General features: G+C 37.1%; 2 protein-coding genes and 2 long non-coding RNA genes across 4 annotated transcripts in view; 2 read left to right on the top strand and 2 right to left on the bottom strand.

The window, feature by feature from the left end:
• The window catches only part of LOC128198789 (uncharacterized), a 107,477-nt gene that overhangs the window by 59,115 nt on the left and 30,990 nt on the right, over positions 1–17,372 (bottom strand). The window lies entirely within an intron of this gene.
• On the bottom strand, positions 147–11,168 carry LOC112051657 (uncharacterized). Its single transcript, XR_002887248.2, has 3 exons — positions 11,154–11,168; positions 647–2,109; positions 147–554 (listed from the first exon to the last, which is right to left on the bottom strand). It is a non-coding gene; the product is annotated as an uncharacterized LOC112051657 (long non-coding RNA).
• Positions 3,312–8,360, top strand: LOC112051665 (2-iminobutanoate/2-iminopropanoate deaminase-like). Its single transcript, XM_052885818.1, has 3 exons — positions 3,312–3,472; positions 4,325–4,551; positions 8,193–8,360. The coding sequence occupies exons 1-3, from the start codon at positions 3,327–3,329 to the stop codon at positions 8,333–8,335; spliced, it is 516 nt and encodes a 171-aa protein (XP_052741778.1). The 5' UTR covers positions 3,312–3,326; the 3' UTR covers positions 8,336–8,360.
• Positions 11,337–16,108, top strand: LOC112051664 (uncharacterized). The gene is made up of 4 exons (XM_024090394.2): positions 11,337–11,679; positions 12,701–12,907; positions 15,002–15,248; positions 15,800–16,108. The coding sequence occupies exons 1-4, from the start codon at positions 11,625–11,627 to the stop codon at positions 15,951–15,953; spliced, it is 663 nt and encodes a 220-aa protein (XP_023946162.2). The 5' UTR covers positions 11,337–11,624; the 3' UTR covers positions 15,954–16,108.

The following is a 17,372-nucleotide window of genomic DNA, read 5'->3' as shown; positions in this document are numbered from 1 at the left end:
AGTTATCACCTTGTTTCACTCTAGTGCCCTTTTCTTTATCCCTACCAAAGCATCACAATTTTCATTCTGATCATTGAATAAGTACAAACACACTAACATATAAAATATTAATGTAATAACAGTAACATGTAAAATAAAACACTATGTCTTGTAAATTATTTATTGTATGTCACTAACATCTATGTATCCAATTAAGTTTTCTATAACTATTTCTGTTACCAGGGTCTAATTTTACTTTGACTGGCATGGGTTAATATCCAAGTATTGTGTGGTTTAGGTTTCATAGCCATTTGCTTGTGCCGAGGGTGTGCAGGACATATGACATACAATCGCTCTTGTCTAGTTACAAAATAGCAGGATTTGCAACGACGATTTACTCGACCTCTTACTTTGAAACCAGAGACGGAATTCATTATTGGTAAACAAACAGGCAATAGTTTATTTTTCGTTTCTCTTTGGAACATACTAAAATTGGCAGTGAATACATCATAGCTTTTAGGAATAATATGTGAACCTAGAAGGGCTTTAGTTGCTGAAATTATACGCTGCATATTCTGCAACAAAATTAAATAATAAGTACTAAGGTATGTACAATATACATTTTTGAAACAATAATTCTAAACAAAAATGATAATTATTTACTTACGGCTATGTCCAATCGATTACAGAACTTATATCCTCAATTGCTTTGGAATTAAATAACTTTTGTTACATAATCTACTAGTAATATGATAATAACTCTTTTTAATTTTAAAATTAATATTCGAATTCAAATCCAAACCAAAACAATAACCTCAAAAAATTATGAAATAATCAATTTTCAATTGTCAATGTCAAAGACAAAGACCAAATCAAACTACATACACGAAACTGAAACTACATACACGAAAACGTTGGACACAGACCAAATGATTTTGTAGAACTTCGTTGAAACTAATGTACGCTTAGCATCGATACTGACGCGAAGCCGTCGCAATTTTTACACAGACTAACCAACACATCGCTTAGACTATCCACAGAATATAAACTGTAACAATTAGTAGCCTTGGCGAGGCGTTCTAGCCGTCCACATTTCTTGTTGTGTAAATTCTTTATGGGTTACTTGGGATAGGTTGGGAAAGTGACTTGAGTGGAAAAGGGGATTGTTTGTCGACTGTCAAAGGATCCTTTAACCCTACACACAGCGTTCACAAGTGCGTGACTTCACTCAAGGCATTCTCTGCCATTCTAGGGTCTTATTTTGGTTACAGTTTGATTTATTAATTAAGTTGTCCTGACAAATGTTGTGAAACGGTTGTTCAACATTGGTTTTCTTTTAATTTTTTAAATCCACTTTTGAACTTTCTGCTAAGAATACATAGAATATTCGATTACTTGATCGATTTTTGCTGTTCTGTCAAAACAATCGATTCTTTTTAGAAATTGTTTTTATTGCAAATTTTATAAAATTACGGTAGAAATACTTACAAATGAAACGTTACTTCATTTTTTACTAAACCATAAGATTTTGGCCGTTTTCTATGCCATTCAACTACACAAACCGGCAATTTTAGGGAGCTCTTTACACGACGAAAACGATTACAACAATGAAACATCGACGAGAGATCATCCACGCAGACCCTCACGGGTCTCGGGGTTACGGGCTCTTACGGTGGTTGCAAACGCCGCCTGCGACTACAGGCGGGTCACTGGGTGGGACCACTATCGCGGTCCATGGTGCCAGAATGGATGTGTCATATTCGGTGTGTTACGCCGCGCTGCGATCGAGCCTGCGCAGGTCGCCGGCGATCTGCGGAGCTGCGGCAAGATGGTCTTCTGTGTGGAGCTTCTCTCACTGCTCGGCGAGGTCGAGTCATCCAGATGTGTTCTGGAGTGCGCCTGTCAACCAGCAGCGAGGGAGCGGTCGTGTCTGAGGGGTTCATGAGATCAGGTCTCGTGGCAGGCCTCGTGCGTCCGGTGGTCGTCGATGGTATGGCGCGATCCCTCGCAGGTGTTGGGATTGCGCTCCGTCGGCGCGTGCGTACATTGTCAGGCGGCGAATGTGATCGTCTAGGCTCTCGATGTTCAGGTCTCTGGAGATGACCTGGTTCCGTAAATAGCGTGAGGCGGCTGCAACAGTTTTTATCAACGCGTTAGATCATAGATTTTTGATCTTTGCCAGAGGGGTAACAGTTAGCGAGGCAGGTCTGTTATTAATGGTCGAAGGACAGACCCTTAACATGCTGTTTTGTTTTATAAATTGGTTTTATGGCACTGAGTTCTAGCTGTTTTGAGCTTCTTATTTGTTGAATTTTTAACCGACTTAAAAAAAAGAGCAGGTTCTCAATTCAACGCGTGTGTATTTTTTTAATGATTTGTTAGCTCATAACTTCGTCATTTCTAAATCAATTTTAAAAATTCTTTTTTTGTTTTAAAGTATACTTTTAGATTAGTAAATTTTCATGAAAATCGGTTCAGTAATTTTGTGTTAAAATTAAAATAAGTGAACGAAATTGCCCATAGAGTGGCGCTTTCGGTCACTATGCTTGAACACAGTAAAACAGAAAAATATTTAACCGACTTTAAAGATGCACTTTCTACTACTACTTACTACTTTCTTTCTACCTACCTTCATCTTTCTATGTTGACTCGGTTTATGTATCTTAGCTCGGGATAATATATCTATGGGCTGAAAAGATAATGTAAGATTTCTTAGTCCGCATAGAATTATAAGTACTTGTGACGACTCGTAAATTAATGTTAAGTAAAGTACAGTTTCGTTGTACCTACTAAGTACTACCATACTATTTATGGTAATTTTATTACAAATTGTAGTAATTTTTATGTTACACTAGCGGACGCCCACGACTTCGTCCGCGTGAAATTCGATGTAAATTTTCAACTACCCCTACCCAACTCTACCCCTACCCTACCCTACCCCTACCCTACCCTACCCCTACCTTTTCCTGAATTTTCTTTGCTATAAACCTCACGGAGCCCGAGACGTTTCCAACGAATACAAAACCGTGGAAATCGGTTTGTGCGTTCTGGAGTTATAGCGTCAGGAACGAAAACCCGACTTATTTTTATATAGTAAAAAAAGAAGAAAATATTTTTACTTCAGACTAAAAAGCTGGCTGGAAATTTAGATGTTCCTTAACTTTATGCTTGTGACAAAACAACAAAGATATATGAGGACGTAAATAAAATATTGTACCTAATTACCAACCTAAGATTCAAAGTGTAAACAAAGATTACGTCTACCGAATTTATTATTAATAGATAAAGTTAAGTAAGCACATTTAACTGTGACCTTTTCACCCCACGATTACGAAATATCAATCTCAATGAGCTCACACCCGATTGTGAACTTACAAGCGAACGTCTTGTCCGAATCTCTCAAGATGTCTAAGCCGAACACAGACCTTCAGAATAAAGTGACGAAAACCATTATTACCTCACCGTATATTTACAAACCTGTTGGACCCTACAGGTATGATTAATTATTTGTTTTAAGTGATTGCGTAGTCTATGTTCTGCAAGGTCTCATTTAATAACGTTTACAGCCTCCGTGGTACCTTTGCGCGGTAGATTTACAAAACGGAGGTCCTGGGTTCCATCCCCGGCTGGACCGATTGAGGTTTATCTTAATTGGTCCAGGTCTGGCTGGTGGGAGGCTTTGGCCATGGCTAGTTACCAACCTACCGGCAAAGACGTAACGCCAAGAGATTTAGCGTTCCGGAACGATGTCGTGTATAAACCGTAAGGGGTGTGGATTTTCATCCTAACAAGTTAGCACGCTTCCATCTTAGATTGCATCATCAGTTATCATCAATGAAGATTGCTTCCCTTCTCAACTCACATCCCTCTCTGCTCCTATCGCATAGCTATGGAGTTCAAGTAACCGACGGCTCTAGTAGGTAGGGCAGATGCCCCCCCCCTGCCCGTAGGTACCTCGCTACGCCCATGTATGTACTCCTCAGACCAATTATAGAAGGAACTGTATCGCACTCATAGTCACGAACAAAATTGTCTGTCATTTTCTGAGGAAAACGAGCTTAGATTTGGTATATATCTTAAACTAAACTAGAAGATTTTGCCCGTTTTTTACACAATTCAATTACACAAAATGGTATTTTTACGGAGCTCTTTGACCGACGAACACGATTGAAACTATTTAATATCAATTCTATAGAGACAGTTTTTATAATCGCATTAGATCGGTGATCATATACTTTGACAGAAAAGTAACGTCTAGCGAGGCAGGTCCTATACAATAATTGGTCTGAGATGTACTCGTAGTATAGACAACCAACTAGATACGTTAATAATAAATTGTCCACAGCCAAGCTATTAAAGCAGACAAGACGTTGTATTTATCAGGAGTGTTGGGCTTGGACCCGGAGGCCCGGCTGGTGACCGGCGGGGCGGAGGCCCAAACTAGGCAGGCCTTGGACAATATGAAGCAAGTCTTGTACGCGGGCGGGTCTTCCCTCGAAGCTGTTGTAAAAACAACTGTCCTACTTGTCAATATGGACGATTTCCAAGTGTTTAACAAAGTGTACGCAGAATGTAAGTACCTATACAACGTGTCCCAAAATTCAACGATAAGCGGGCGCCAAAAGATTGACCTGCTCATGAGCACTTAAGGAAAAATAATAAAAAAAATATACCTAAATTTTTTTTTTAGTTACAAAATAAATTTTAAAATTCTTTGAAAATTTACACCTTGTATGATATTTTGAACTACCGCAGCTACAATTTCTTAAATATGCTTAAGATTTTTTTTGTATCGGAACCTAAGTAGTACTACTATTCACCACAACTCTTAAAAACACCACAATGCCCGCAGTTTTTACACAAAAAAATATCAAAATATTTTTTTTCCCTCAAATTTTTAAAGATTTTTACTTTCAGTCTACTTTGACTCATGGTCTTGCAAAAAAAAGTATGAACACCGCTATGGCAAGTTATTTTCAAAGTTGACGCAACTAATCAAGATTTCAAAATAGTATAATACCCTAGGATAACTAGTCGCAAAAAAAAAATATGCGTACCATTTGTAAACAAGAACTAAATTTCTAAAATGTTTTTGCTCCTAGAAATCACTTTTACTTTATGCACAAAATGATGTGAGTCATACGTTGCAATTTCCTAGAATTTTAATGGAACGAACGATAACATTTAAAAATAAGAGAGAGAGAGAGAAAGATAGCGATAAGTATACGTTAGAGAGGGATAGACAGATGTTCTTTGTTGAATAACAATGATGCAGGTAAAGAAAATCCTGTTCCCAGCAAGTCAGTACGCTCTGCTCCTTTGTTTACTGCGCAACTTTCCGTATTCAATTGACGTGGCTCTCGTACTAACGACTTTTGGCTTTGCATTTTGGACTGGACTTAAGTGATCTGCAAACTGAACTGACCTGGCATTATTTTGGACTGTGCCTGTGTTTTGTGAATTGGACTTTTGGTGTATTTTGGACTGTTTAGCGTTATCATGCCGCAACCATACACGCCGATGGAATACGCTAACATGCATCTCATTTATGGAGAATGTCGGTGCAATGCTAACGCTGCTAGCAGATTGTATCGAGAAAGGTACCCAAACGCTCAAAGATATCCAGATTATCGGGTATTTATGAATGTGCATCAAGCGTTTTCGGAGGGTCGTTTGCCGTCAGCTAGAAGAAACGCTGGAAAACCTAGATCGGAATGCGATGAAGAAGTTCTCAATGAAATAAACATTGATTCAACTACCTCAGTGCGTGCCATAGAAGCAGCTACGGGAATCCCAAAAAGTTCAGCACATCGAATACTAAAACGTCATCGGCTACACCCATATCATTACAGACGTGTACAAACGTTACTATCACGGGACTATCCACTGCGGATCGCATTTTGCCGAGTGATGCTTCAAAAGCATCGGGAAGATCCTCAGTTCTTGGATAAAGTACTATGGTCGGATGAAACAACCTGCAAGAAAGATGGCTATTTAAATCTTCACAACCTACACAGCTGGAGCAATGAGAATCCGCACCTGATGAGAGAAGACAAATCCCAATATCAATTTAAGGTCAACTTATGGACGGGCATTTTAAATGGAAAAGTGATTGGGCCTTTTGAATTACAAGGAAACTTAGATGGGGACAGTTATTTGAACTTTTTACAAAATGATTTGCAAGAATTACTAGAAGACGTCCCCCTAAGCGACCTTCAAAATATGTGGTATCAAAATGATGGTTGCCCAGCTCACTACGCTCGTCCTGTGAGACAATACCTAGACCACGAGTATCCGGGGCGTTGGATCGGGCGACTTGGTCCTATCCTATGGCCACCCCGATCACCCGACCTAAACCCCCTGGATTTCTTTTATTGGGGTTGTCTCAAAGACAGGATCTACGCAAAACCGATTACGACATTGGACGAGCTTCGGCAAAAAATCACTCAGGCTGCGGCACATATCAATGCTAGAAGATATGCGCGAAAAATAAAACGGTCGTTTTTAAGGCGATGTCGTGCCTGTATTAATGCCGGTGGAAAACAATTCGAACATTTACTTTAATGTTGTGTAATTAAAATAACAAACACATTTTTGGAACATAGTAAAATTTATTACTAACAACAAGAACAATTAAGAAATTTGGTTCTTGTTTACAAATGGTACGCATATTTTTTTTTGTGACTAGTTATCCTAGGGTATTATACTATTTTGAAATCTTGATTAGTTGCGTCAACTTTGAAAATAACTTGCCATAGCGGTGTTCATACTTTTTTTTGCAAGACCATGAGTCAAAGTAGACTGAAAGTAAAAATCTTTAAAAATTTGAGGGAAAAAAAATATTTTGATTTTTTTTTGTGTAAAAACTGCGGGCATTGTGGTGTTTTTAAGAGTTGTGGTGAATAGTAGTACTACTTAGGTTCCGATACAAAAAAAATCTTAAGCATATTTAAGAAATTGTAGCTGCGGTAGTTCAAAATATCATACAAGGTGTAAATTTTCAAAGAATTTTAAAATTTATTTTGTAACTAAAAAAAAAATTTAGGTATATTTTTTTTATTATTTTTCCTTAAGTGCTCATGAGCAGGTCAATCTTTTGGCGCCCGCTTATCGTTGAATTTTGGGACACGTTGTATACCTCATCATTATTTTAGAATTTAAACTATCGTGAGTGTTATTCATATTAATTGATTATGAAACACGGCTAAAACTCACGTGGTATTATGTGTTGACGAAGCAATACAATATTTCACTTTGGCAACACTCTCTTTAATCTATGAACCACTCTTCCTGTAATGTCTGTACTTTTGTAATGTCGGCCCATACAGGATTGTGATGTGATCTAATATCTAATACAGAATTATTCAAGTTCCACTTTGTTTTATTGGACTACAAGTCCTAACATTATGTCGGAGTATGCCCGACTAGTTTCGAACCCATGCGGGGTCATGAGCTGGTTCTTGCATCGCGGCACGATCCAAACTGCGAAGCGGCTGTGTGACGCGCAGCTACTCACATGGCGCGCTCGGAGAGGGGTTGAGTGGTGGGGAGTGAAGGTTCCGTTACACTCTCCGGACGGTTCATTAATGTCATCTTCATTAGACTCGGACATAGCTCGGACCTGCTCAACGTGAACATCTTATGCACGCCACTGGGTTAGATTTAGAAAATCTGAACTTTATGCGAACGGAGTCGCGGGTATTCGGTAATCTTTATATATAAAAATGAATCCACATATCCCTTGGTCACGCGTGAATAGCTGGACCGATTTCAATATATTTTTTTTTTTATGTTTTTGTTATTATCAGGAGAAGGTTCTTATGATAGTAAAATTTTAAAAATTGCGCGGAATATTAGGAAAGGGGTAGGGGTAGAGCAGGGTAGGATAGGGGTAGGGCAAGGGTAGTTGAAAGTTTACATCGAGTTTTACGTGGACGAAGTCGCGGGCGTTCGCTATAGTCACGTAATAAAAAAGAAACACTAAAGAATGACCTTCATTTGCACTTCTAATTATAAACTTAAAAATAATGCCCTATAAATAATGTTCTCGGTCACATTTTCCCTAAGAAAATATTTCTGTTCTGTGCATATTTTCTTCATTTTCAATTACATTATGTAAAATACACGCCGGCATGCAAGGTCCGTTTTTATCAGCGGCCGGTATTTCTGAGCGCGTTTTACATTCACCGCGTATGCAAATGACGTTGTTTCAGATTTCAGCAAAGACTGTCCGGCGCGGTCTACATACCAAGTGAGCAAGCTGCCGTTGGGCGCTGCCGTGGAGATAGAAGCCGTCGCGCTGTGCGGAGACCTCGTCATAGAAGAAATGGGGACATGCCCATGTGCCCGTATTTAAATAAAGTTGTTAAAATCTCATTAAACCGAATTTCATTAAGTATTGTATCCATGCTGAGCCGTGATAGCCCAGTGGATATGACTTCTGCCTTCGATTATGAGGGCATAGATCCGGGGCATGCACTTTTCAGCTATGTTCATTTTAAGAATTAAATATCACGTGTCTTAAATTGTGAAGGAAAAACATCGTGAGGAAACCTGCATAGCAGAGAATTTTCTTAATTTTCTACGTGTTTGAAGTCTGCCAACCCGCATTGACCCTGCTTGGTGGACCATTAGCCTAATTCCTCTCATTCTGAAATGAGAGTCATGCTCAATAGTGAGCCTTATATATATATTTTTAATTCTTTACAAGTTAGTCCTTGACTACAATCTCCTGATAGTTAGTTATGATGCCATTTAACATGGAAGCACATTGTTGGAGGAGGATGAAAACCGCTAACCCTTTCGGTGTCTACTTTTTCTACACGACATCGTACCGGAACGCTGTATATTATGATAGACTAGCTGACGCCGCGCGGTTTCACTCGCGTGGTTCCCGTTCCCGTTAGAATACGGAGATAATATATAGCCTATAGCCGTTCTCGATAAATGGGCTATCTAACACTGAAAGAATTTTTCAGATCGGACCAGTAGTTCCTGAGATTAGCGCGTTCAATCAAACAAACAAACTCTTCAGCTTTATTATATTAGTATAGATATGATGATAGAGCTAGGGCACTAACGCATCAAAACTGAGGCGGACAAATGTGCATAATTGTCTTAATTTCATTAAAACACGAAAGTTATTTAAACACATAATAAGTAATATAAATATTGTCTACAATGTCGAGTTGTGTGTTTATAAACATAATTATATATAATGTAAGTAAACACAAAATTGTGCATGTGTGCGCTCAGTGGAGTCGCTAGTCACTTTTCAGTGATTTTGTAGGCACGGAACATATCTAAAGTATAAAAAATATTGTCACATTAAGGACATCAAGGTGGACGTCTGCCCGAAAAATCATGTTTAATAGCTTGGCAAGTTCCTTGATGGCACACCCATGATATGCGGGCGCATAGGGGAAGGACTGCGTGGGTATGAAGTCGTGCCGGCGGGGCATCGCTACCCCCTCCCGGCCCGCGTAGACCATCGGGAGTGTTACGAACGAATTTGCCAAGCTATAGTAGCTTTTCGTAACTACATATTTAAGTACCACATGCTATGCTGTACACTTTGGGGCTAGATAGATATTTGTATTGTTTAAGAATACTCGTACTAATGATTTATAAATAGATATTATAGTTTCGTTGTTCACATTAGCGAATTTTTTCTTGGTTGATTGAACTCGAACTCTTAACTCGACCTCTTAAACAAATAAAAAGCTGAATGAGCTTAAGGTCTCTGTACCTTAAGTCAATGACTGAAAATCTTGATCGCATGGCATATTTTAGGCAGGTAGGTATGCGTGTCGATATAAAGCAATTAACATTAAATAGTTCTCCCTAAATAAGATAAAAAGTCACTGACACAGTCGCTTAGCAAATATTTATTACTAACGGATCCCCGTAGTTTCACCCGCGTGAATATAAGCATAGAATATAGCCTATATCACTAGCTTGACGGCCTCCGTGGCGCAGTGATATGCGCGGTGGATTTACAAAACGGAGGTCCTGGGTTCGATCCCCGGCTGGACCGATTGAGATTTTCTTAATTGGTCCAGGTCTGGCTGGTGGGAGGCTTCGGCCGTGGCTAGTTACCACCCTACCGACAAAGACGTACCGCCGAGCGATTTAGCGTTCCGGTACGATGTCGTGTAGAAACCGAAAAGGGGTGTGGATTTTCATCCTCCTCCTAACAAGTTAGCCCGCTTCCATCTTAGACTGCATCATCACTTACCATTAGATGAGATTGTAGTCAAGGGCTATACTTGTAAAGAATAAAAAAATAAATAAAAAACTGATAATGCAACTTTTTATCGGTAAAAGAATTTTTAAAATCGGTTTAGTAGTTTAGCCATAAATGCGTAAGTAACAAACGAACTTTTGCATAAATAATATGCTTGTGTATGTATGCTTGTGTTGTGTAGCTTCAAAAACCTACGTTTTAAGTCTCAATTGCTCTGTGGTTCATCATTAACAACCCATATTCGGCTCACTGCTGAGCCGAATATGGGTCTGCTCTCAGAATGAGAGGGCTAAGCTACCTCGCTGGCCCAATGCGGATTGGCAGACTTCAGACACACGTAGAGAATTAAGAAAATTCTGAAGTTTGCAGGTTTCCTCACGATGTTTTTCCTTCACCGATTGATACACGTGATATTTACTTTCGTAAATGCACATAACTGAAAAGTGGGAAAGAGAGCCGTGACAGCCCAGTGGATATGACCTCTACCTCCGGTTCCGGAGGGTTCGAATCCGGTCCGGGGCGTGCACCTCCAACTTTTCAGTTGTGTGCATTTTAATAAATTAAATAGCACGTGTCTCTCAACGGTGAAGGAAAACATCGTGAGGAAACCTGCATACCAGAGAATTTTCTTAATTTTCTGCGTGTGTGCAGTCTGCCAATCAGCATTGGGCCAGCGTGGTGGATTATTGGCGTAGTCCCTCTCATTGTGAAAGGAGACTCGAGTTCAGCTCAGAGCTCGGAGTTCTCGTAATGAGCCGAATATGGTTCGATAATGATGAAACCGGGCACAGCTAGTCTATAGACATCACTTACCATTCATAGGGGTACTATTTTGTACCTAAATAAACAATAGGCAGATAATTACATAGGCAAAAAGGAACAGATGAACGTGAAAGTGAAAAGCTTCATAAGCAATTTTAATTCGTACCTGTGAGGCGGCAGCTGAAGTGAGCGACATTAGCCTCACGCGAGGGCCTGTGCCAATAATATGAGGCCCTTGCCCTCTATTTGTATATTAATAGGGTGTTGTGTTAATCTTAATCTCGCTTTTACATATTTCGTCGGTATACCTATAAGCAATTAGTATTTCATTCCAACAAAGAGAGGAATATATGCACGAACGGCTGTTCACAAAAAGAAAATCCTTCAAGGTATAAAGTACAATAATTGCGTCAAAGTGGAAGAATGCTTTACACTCGTTTAATTTGAAAAACGCGAAGGGGGTGCGAGGTCAACCGAGTGGGCTACCTCCTCCCATAATACGTATGAACGATACGATCTTGTACGGCGCGCAGTCGAGTTCAGTTCTTGTAGACGGCTGGTCAAAGGCTGGCATAACTGTTGCTGTTATTTTTTTTTTCTCTAACGCATGGCCATCGTTTGAGACATCCCGTACACCATGGGCTGCACTAGCAGCACTCAAAACATGTCAGAGATAACCGCTAACACAAACGGTAAGTTTAAAATCGCCATTAAAAATAGAAACTTGTTGACAACTTGCGTGTTGTTGTCAATTTACTTACTTACCTACTGAGTTGTGTTTAAAAAAACCCACTAGTTTCTTTAAGGTTTAGACTATTTTTAGACAAATTACTTACTAGTTATCACATTAACTTGCTGGAAAATCGTGCCTAATCATTGGACTTTAATGGTTGTTTATCGTTTTATGTTTTCTTAGCTACCATGCGAGACATGAATGTTGACTCAGGGTTGAACGTTTACTTAATAGCTTGGAGGTCAATGTTAAAGGTGGGATGAGGAATTAGTCTCCATAGCATTACTGTGATTTCTATTTTAAGATTATCGTGATATATGGTTTAGGTTCAGATTCCACGCAAGTTTTTGTTAGCGTTATGTACTTTTCTAACATTTTACTTTACTAAACAAGAACGTTTATATTAACGACCTTATTATTTGAAGAGGCAATTCTAATCTATTATATTCTAAAATAAAATAATTCAAGAACTATTAAATATTCGTCATGTATGCATACGTTATGCAAAATAAACACTATTCTTGGCTATTATAATAAGCTCTATTATATTACTAGGCCCTATTATATTAAGAACAAATAATTTTCTTGTTTAATAAATAGGTAATCTGAAAACTTACATGTGATATGTTATGGATGTATTGTTTTTATTTAGACACTTTCTACTTTGTATATCATAAAGTAGAATATTACATTGCGGGTAGGTAGATAAAAATGTGTAAGTTTGGTTTTTACATTGAAACTTCAGCATTTTACTGCGAATTTCGGGGAAGAAAGAAATACCTAATATTTCATGACCCAAGAATACAATCAAAGACCAAACAGCAGCTAGCACCTTATAGAGATAAAGCGACCGAATTCAACCGTTATGGTACTCATCTTTAGTAGAAGCATGAGTTGACAAACTTTCAGCTTTTATAAAATGACGAAGGTCTATTTGTCACTGGCTCTTCGTCTATAACTACATAAAAAAACATTTACAGAGAACACTGAGCATGATAAGAACAGCGTCACAGGAAATGTGAAAGACGATGAAGACGAGATACAAGACCACGCGGCAGTTGAGAGCGACACCAAAGACACACACGCCAGCCAAGTGCTTCCAACATGTGATAGTTTAGAGGACAATATACAATTAGCTAGAAATAGTAGTTCTTTTACAAGTAAAAAGAGCGAGGAACAAGAGCAAGGTAATTGTATTTATAGCAGTTATGTAAGTTACATTGTTGTATGTAAAATATGTGACCTGCAAAATTTATAGATATTATTTTGTAAGCACATGCACGTGTTGTTCTTGCTAATGTCATCGATATAGTATAACTATCATCCACTGGCGTGCACAAGGCTGTTGACTAGGGTAAACATTATACGTTGTACACAATGGAAAATTGCATCTGATATTATTATGTCAGTTGTAAAATGCAGTTGTAGTTACGCAGATATGTTTTAAGACAATTTATGCGATCTATTTAGTAGAACGAAGTAAGAGTTAAAGTCAACCAAGAATCTTGCGTGCTTTTTCAACAATATCTTAAAATTGGCAACCTTGGCCAGATACGTGAAACTGGTCGAATAGTAATTACGGATTACGGATAAATACGGATTTTCACTATCCCGGATAGTGATCTAATTTCGTGACGCTAATTTCTGCCTGAAAGATCACATGAACAAAGAGAGAGTAATCTATAAGAAAACTCCAATATTATACCTACCCGTAGTATGTTAGAAGCAACGATATTTTATATTATAGACATGGTACGTGCCTTCAACATCACCGCAACTACGCGCATACATGCACAATTTTGTGTTTAATTTCACTATTTATGTACATACATTATAGTTTTTAAACTTCCCAAACACACAACTCGGCAGTGTATAATTATGTGTTTAGGTATTATTTGTTTGAATAACTTTCGTTGTTTATTAAGCGACTCAATGAAATGCGGTCAATTAGCCGCTTTTGTTTGCCTCAGTTTTGACACGCTAGTGACATATCTCTATTACGAAATCTTTGGTTAGAAGTATATTCCGCGTAGCTTTGCATATCTAAGTATTTAAAATGCCAACCCTCAGCACTTTTTACTGCTTAACTGTTCCATATAGCACTGATATTCTAATTACCTATCTTCTTATGTACTTGTTTCTTATTATAGAACAACTTTGCACGAATGTTTAGGTATTTATATCTTCTTTGTTAAGAAGTACAAATAAAGCACTTATCACGATCTAGCCTACATATTTGGCTAATGGGGATGATGACTAGGTTTGAATATATTGATTTTTATGTTACATTCGGGAAAATAAGGTCAATGTTACTAATTTATAGATAAAACGCAAAGATTGTCTGGATATTTGTACCAGTACTATATACCAGTATACCATATACAGGGTGTCCCGTAATTACTGGATAAAACGCAAATGGTAATTACACTACCTAATTATCTAAAACTAATTTGAATAGTTTTCAAAAAATGTCTAGGGTGACCAAGTTATATTTTTTTTTCGAATCTTGAATCAGTTTTTTCAATGCTCAAGTACTCAAAGCTTCTTCTACAAAACAAATAAAACATTATTTTATAAAAATAGTAATAAAGTGTGTTGGTAATTTATTTCGTAACATTTAACAAAAATCAGATCTTTAAAATCATAATTACAGCAGCTACAGCATTGAAAAAAGTGACTCAAAATAAAAATAAAAATTAAAATGGATTTTTGGAAAACTATTCAAATAAGTTTTAGATTTATCTACCGTTTGCATTTTATCCATTAATTACGGGACACTCTGTATATACCAGTGTCGATTCGTATGCCGTCACAGGATTTTTACTGCTAAAGCGAGTCAACCTATTGTGTTTTACGTCAGAATGGCGTAAAGCAATAATGAATCGTAGATTGAAAAATATTTTTTTCTTAATTCATATTTTCAAAAATAAATTCATATTTTGTAGGGATAAATGCTCAGTGCGATCAGTTTGAAGGCGGTACCAAGGTAGTGCTGTGTTAATTAAAGCCGTTTCTGAAAGAACTGTCGGAAAATCCTAAGTCTTTATGATTTAAACGGCTTGAATTAATACATCACTAACTTGGTACCGCCTTCAAACTGATCGCACTGAGCATTTACCCTTACAAAATATGAAAATTCAAAATCTTCTATATTTCTGTTGACCCATCCACCCACAATTACAAAAATTTCAAAATTTCAAGAAATTTCCAAGTTCTGTAATTGAGAACCTCCTCCTTTTTTTGAAGTCGGTTAAAAATATGCATTAAACTATTTTTTACAGAACAGTCCACCAGTGTCTTAGAAAAAGAAGAAATAATAACTGAAGATCACAACGAACACAAGTTATCACTACAAGCGGTGGCCGACCAAGTACTTTTACAAACTATATTCGATGACCTAGTAGAGCAAACGACGGAAGAGCAGGAGGAGACAAATAACAACAAAGAGGAAAACGTACTTCCGGATACGGAAGATAAGCCGACGGAATTAGTGAAAGCATGTAGTGAGGAACAACTAGAAGATGAAGAGTAAGTTTCTCATATCTTAACGATAAAAAAAAATTGTAAATAAAACAAATATATTTACACAATGCACACATCACTACTTAGCCCCTAAGTAAGCTTAGAGCTTATGTAAAGGGTACTACTCAATGATGTTAAAAGAAAAAAAGAGGTAGATAGGTTAAACACGCAAAAATTATATTTAGGAAAAACAAAAAAGGAAAAACGGAACCCTCATAAGATCTATTTTCTTTGTTGTCTGTCAGTCTGTCTTTGAAGACCCTTTATGGCGTGAATGCATAGAGGTATCAAGTTGACATGCAAACCGTATACTCCCGTCTACAGTCCCACACTACTTAAAGAGTAATAGTCGACCAATTTAAAAAACGTAGTTGGTACTACGGCACAGAATACATTGTCTACTGAACCCTACACTGCGTGGCCCGACACGCACTTGGCCGGTTTTATCTCGATTGTAGTATTTTTGCACATGACGGAAGTTTATTTGATTGAACAATTTGTACCAGATCAGATAGTTTATTTATGTCCTCAAAGAATCACGTATTATTCATTTACAGAGGACAAGAGGTGACTGAAGCATCCACGAGCCCAAGCCAATCGGATGGCAATCGATCAACGCGTTGGGAAGCGCTGGCTGACATAGCAGCGGAACTACCGCCCTCACTCGCCGTAGATCCTGTGACGGGGCAAATATACTCACTCACTAAATAAGCACTTTCGGGCTTTAGTGAATTTCGGACCGAAACATGGACGGAATGACCATGTCCTTCTGCGTTTACATGCGAAAATATAATTAAAAAAAGATTCTAATCTTGAATCTTTATTTATTGTTACTTTTCGTACATACTAAAAGTTTAAAATCCATTTGTTTGAACAAGTGTGCCTTCAAAACGGATGGAGTGATTTAGATACAGATTTTTTTAATAGATAGGAACTATGTATGTTATCAGATTAACCCAGAATATATTTACAATTTCTGACTATAATTTTTGAGTTTACTCATGAAACGATTTTCTCAGTATGAAAATTACGAAGAGTGAAAATTGATCAAACGGAATTCGTAGGATCACAGGATCATTTGCGCATCTTTCACTTTCAGATCCATTTGTATAATTTGTATTTCACACAAACAAAGTAGCGTGTCAGAGAATCATAGATTTACGATTCGGTACAAGTACTTATAATTTTATGGTCAGAACTGAATTGAATAAATATCTTTTTATTCTATTTATTGTTCAGGACAAATAAATAAACATGTTTTTTTTTTTAATTTGATCAAGTAGCGTGTACATTGTATGCATAAAGGAAGCTCTAAATGCCTTCTGTAAAAGTTCAGTATTAAATTATAGTAATACTACTTTTAATATAAGGGCTTCTCACCAACTATGTTGGTTAATTGGCGAGGGGCCCTTAACATAGATAATATTAATAGATCTTCTGATCAATGTGCATTTATACATTCATCTTACAGCAGCAATTTTAGTATAGGCAGGAGTTGTAATTGATATAAGTATTTTTATAGTCTTCTCTTAGATAACAGATTCAAAATATAAATGTTATTTGCCTCAGTTTGGTCTGACTTTGCTACATATAAAATTCCACACATTTATGCATTTATGTGGGGATAATCAGAATGGGGAATTATATTCATGTAAAATCTTGTAAATAAACTCTGCACAAACATTGTGCCCTAATAAATATTTTTAGCACATGTTTAACAAATTTCCGCCAAAAATTAGAATAGAAAATAAAAAAAGAAATTAAATGTTAACTACTGAAAAATTTTAAATTTATATGATATAATTTATAAGTATATTTCCCCATTCTGAGTCCAATATATAGGCTTGATGTTGATTAATTTCAGCTAGTAATGGACAGAGTTTATAATATAGATGTAACCATTAATATAATATCATCATGAAATGCTTTAATAATCTTAATCTTTATTGTTATTATAAATACAGAAACTATGTAAAAAGTTATACTTTTAATTTAGTCTACTGTGAAAGTAATAAAATACCATTTGGAAATTAAACAAAAATGTGTTATTTATCATTGTTAATAATAAAATTTTGCCAATTTTTATAAAATTATGATAATCAAAGAAATATTATCATCAATAATGTTGCT

The sequence above is a fragment of the Bicyclus anynana genome, chromosome 15 (assembly GCF_947172395.1).
Source record: "Bicyclus anynana chromosome 15, ilBicAnyn1.1, whole genome shotgun sequence".
In the NCBI taxonomy this organism is placed as follows: Eukaryota; Metazoa; Arthropoda; class Insecta; order Lepidoptera; family Nymphalidae; genus Bicyclus; species Bicyclus anynana.
The sequence above is the reverse complement of the archived record's forward strand: the minus strand, read 5'-3'. Positions and strand labels throughout refer to the sequence as shown.

What these genes read in the sequence shown, in the direction of transcription:
- LOC112051665 (XM_052885818.1), top strand. Translation starts at nt 3,327, where the DNA reads ATGAGCTCACACCCGATTGTGAACTTACAAGCGAACGTCTTGTCCGAA. An exon ending in AAACCTGTTGGACCCTACAG is followed by an intron (nt 3,473 to 4,324) that starts GTATGATTAATT and finishes AATTGTCCACAG; the next exon opens with CCAAGCTATTAAAGCAGACA. An exon ending in TAACAAAGTGTACGCAGAAT is followed by an intron (nt 4,552 to 8,192) that starts GTAAGTACCTAT and finishes ACGTTGTTTCAG; the next exon opens with ATTTCAGCAAAGACTGTCCG.
- LOC112051664 (XM_024090394.2), top strand. Translation starts at nt 11,625, where the DNA reads ATGGGCTGCACTAGCAGCACTCAAAACATGTCAGAGATAACCGCTAAC. An exon ending in GATAACCGCTAACACAAACG is followed by an intron (nt 11,680 to 12,700) that starts GTAAGTTTAAAA and finishes AAACATTTACAG; the next exon opens with AGAACACTGAGCATGATAAG. An exon ending in GAGCGAGGAACAAGAGCAAG is followed by an intron (nt 12,908 to 15,001) that starts GTAATTGTATTT and finishes TATTTTTTACAG; the next exon opens with AACAGTCCACCAGTGTCTTA.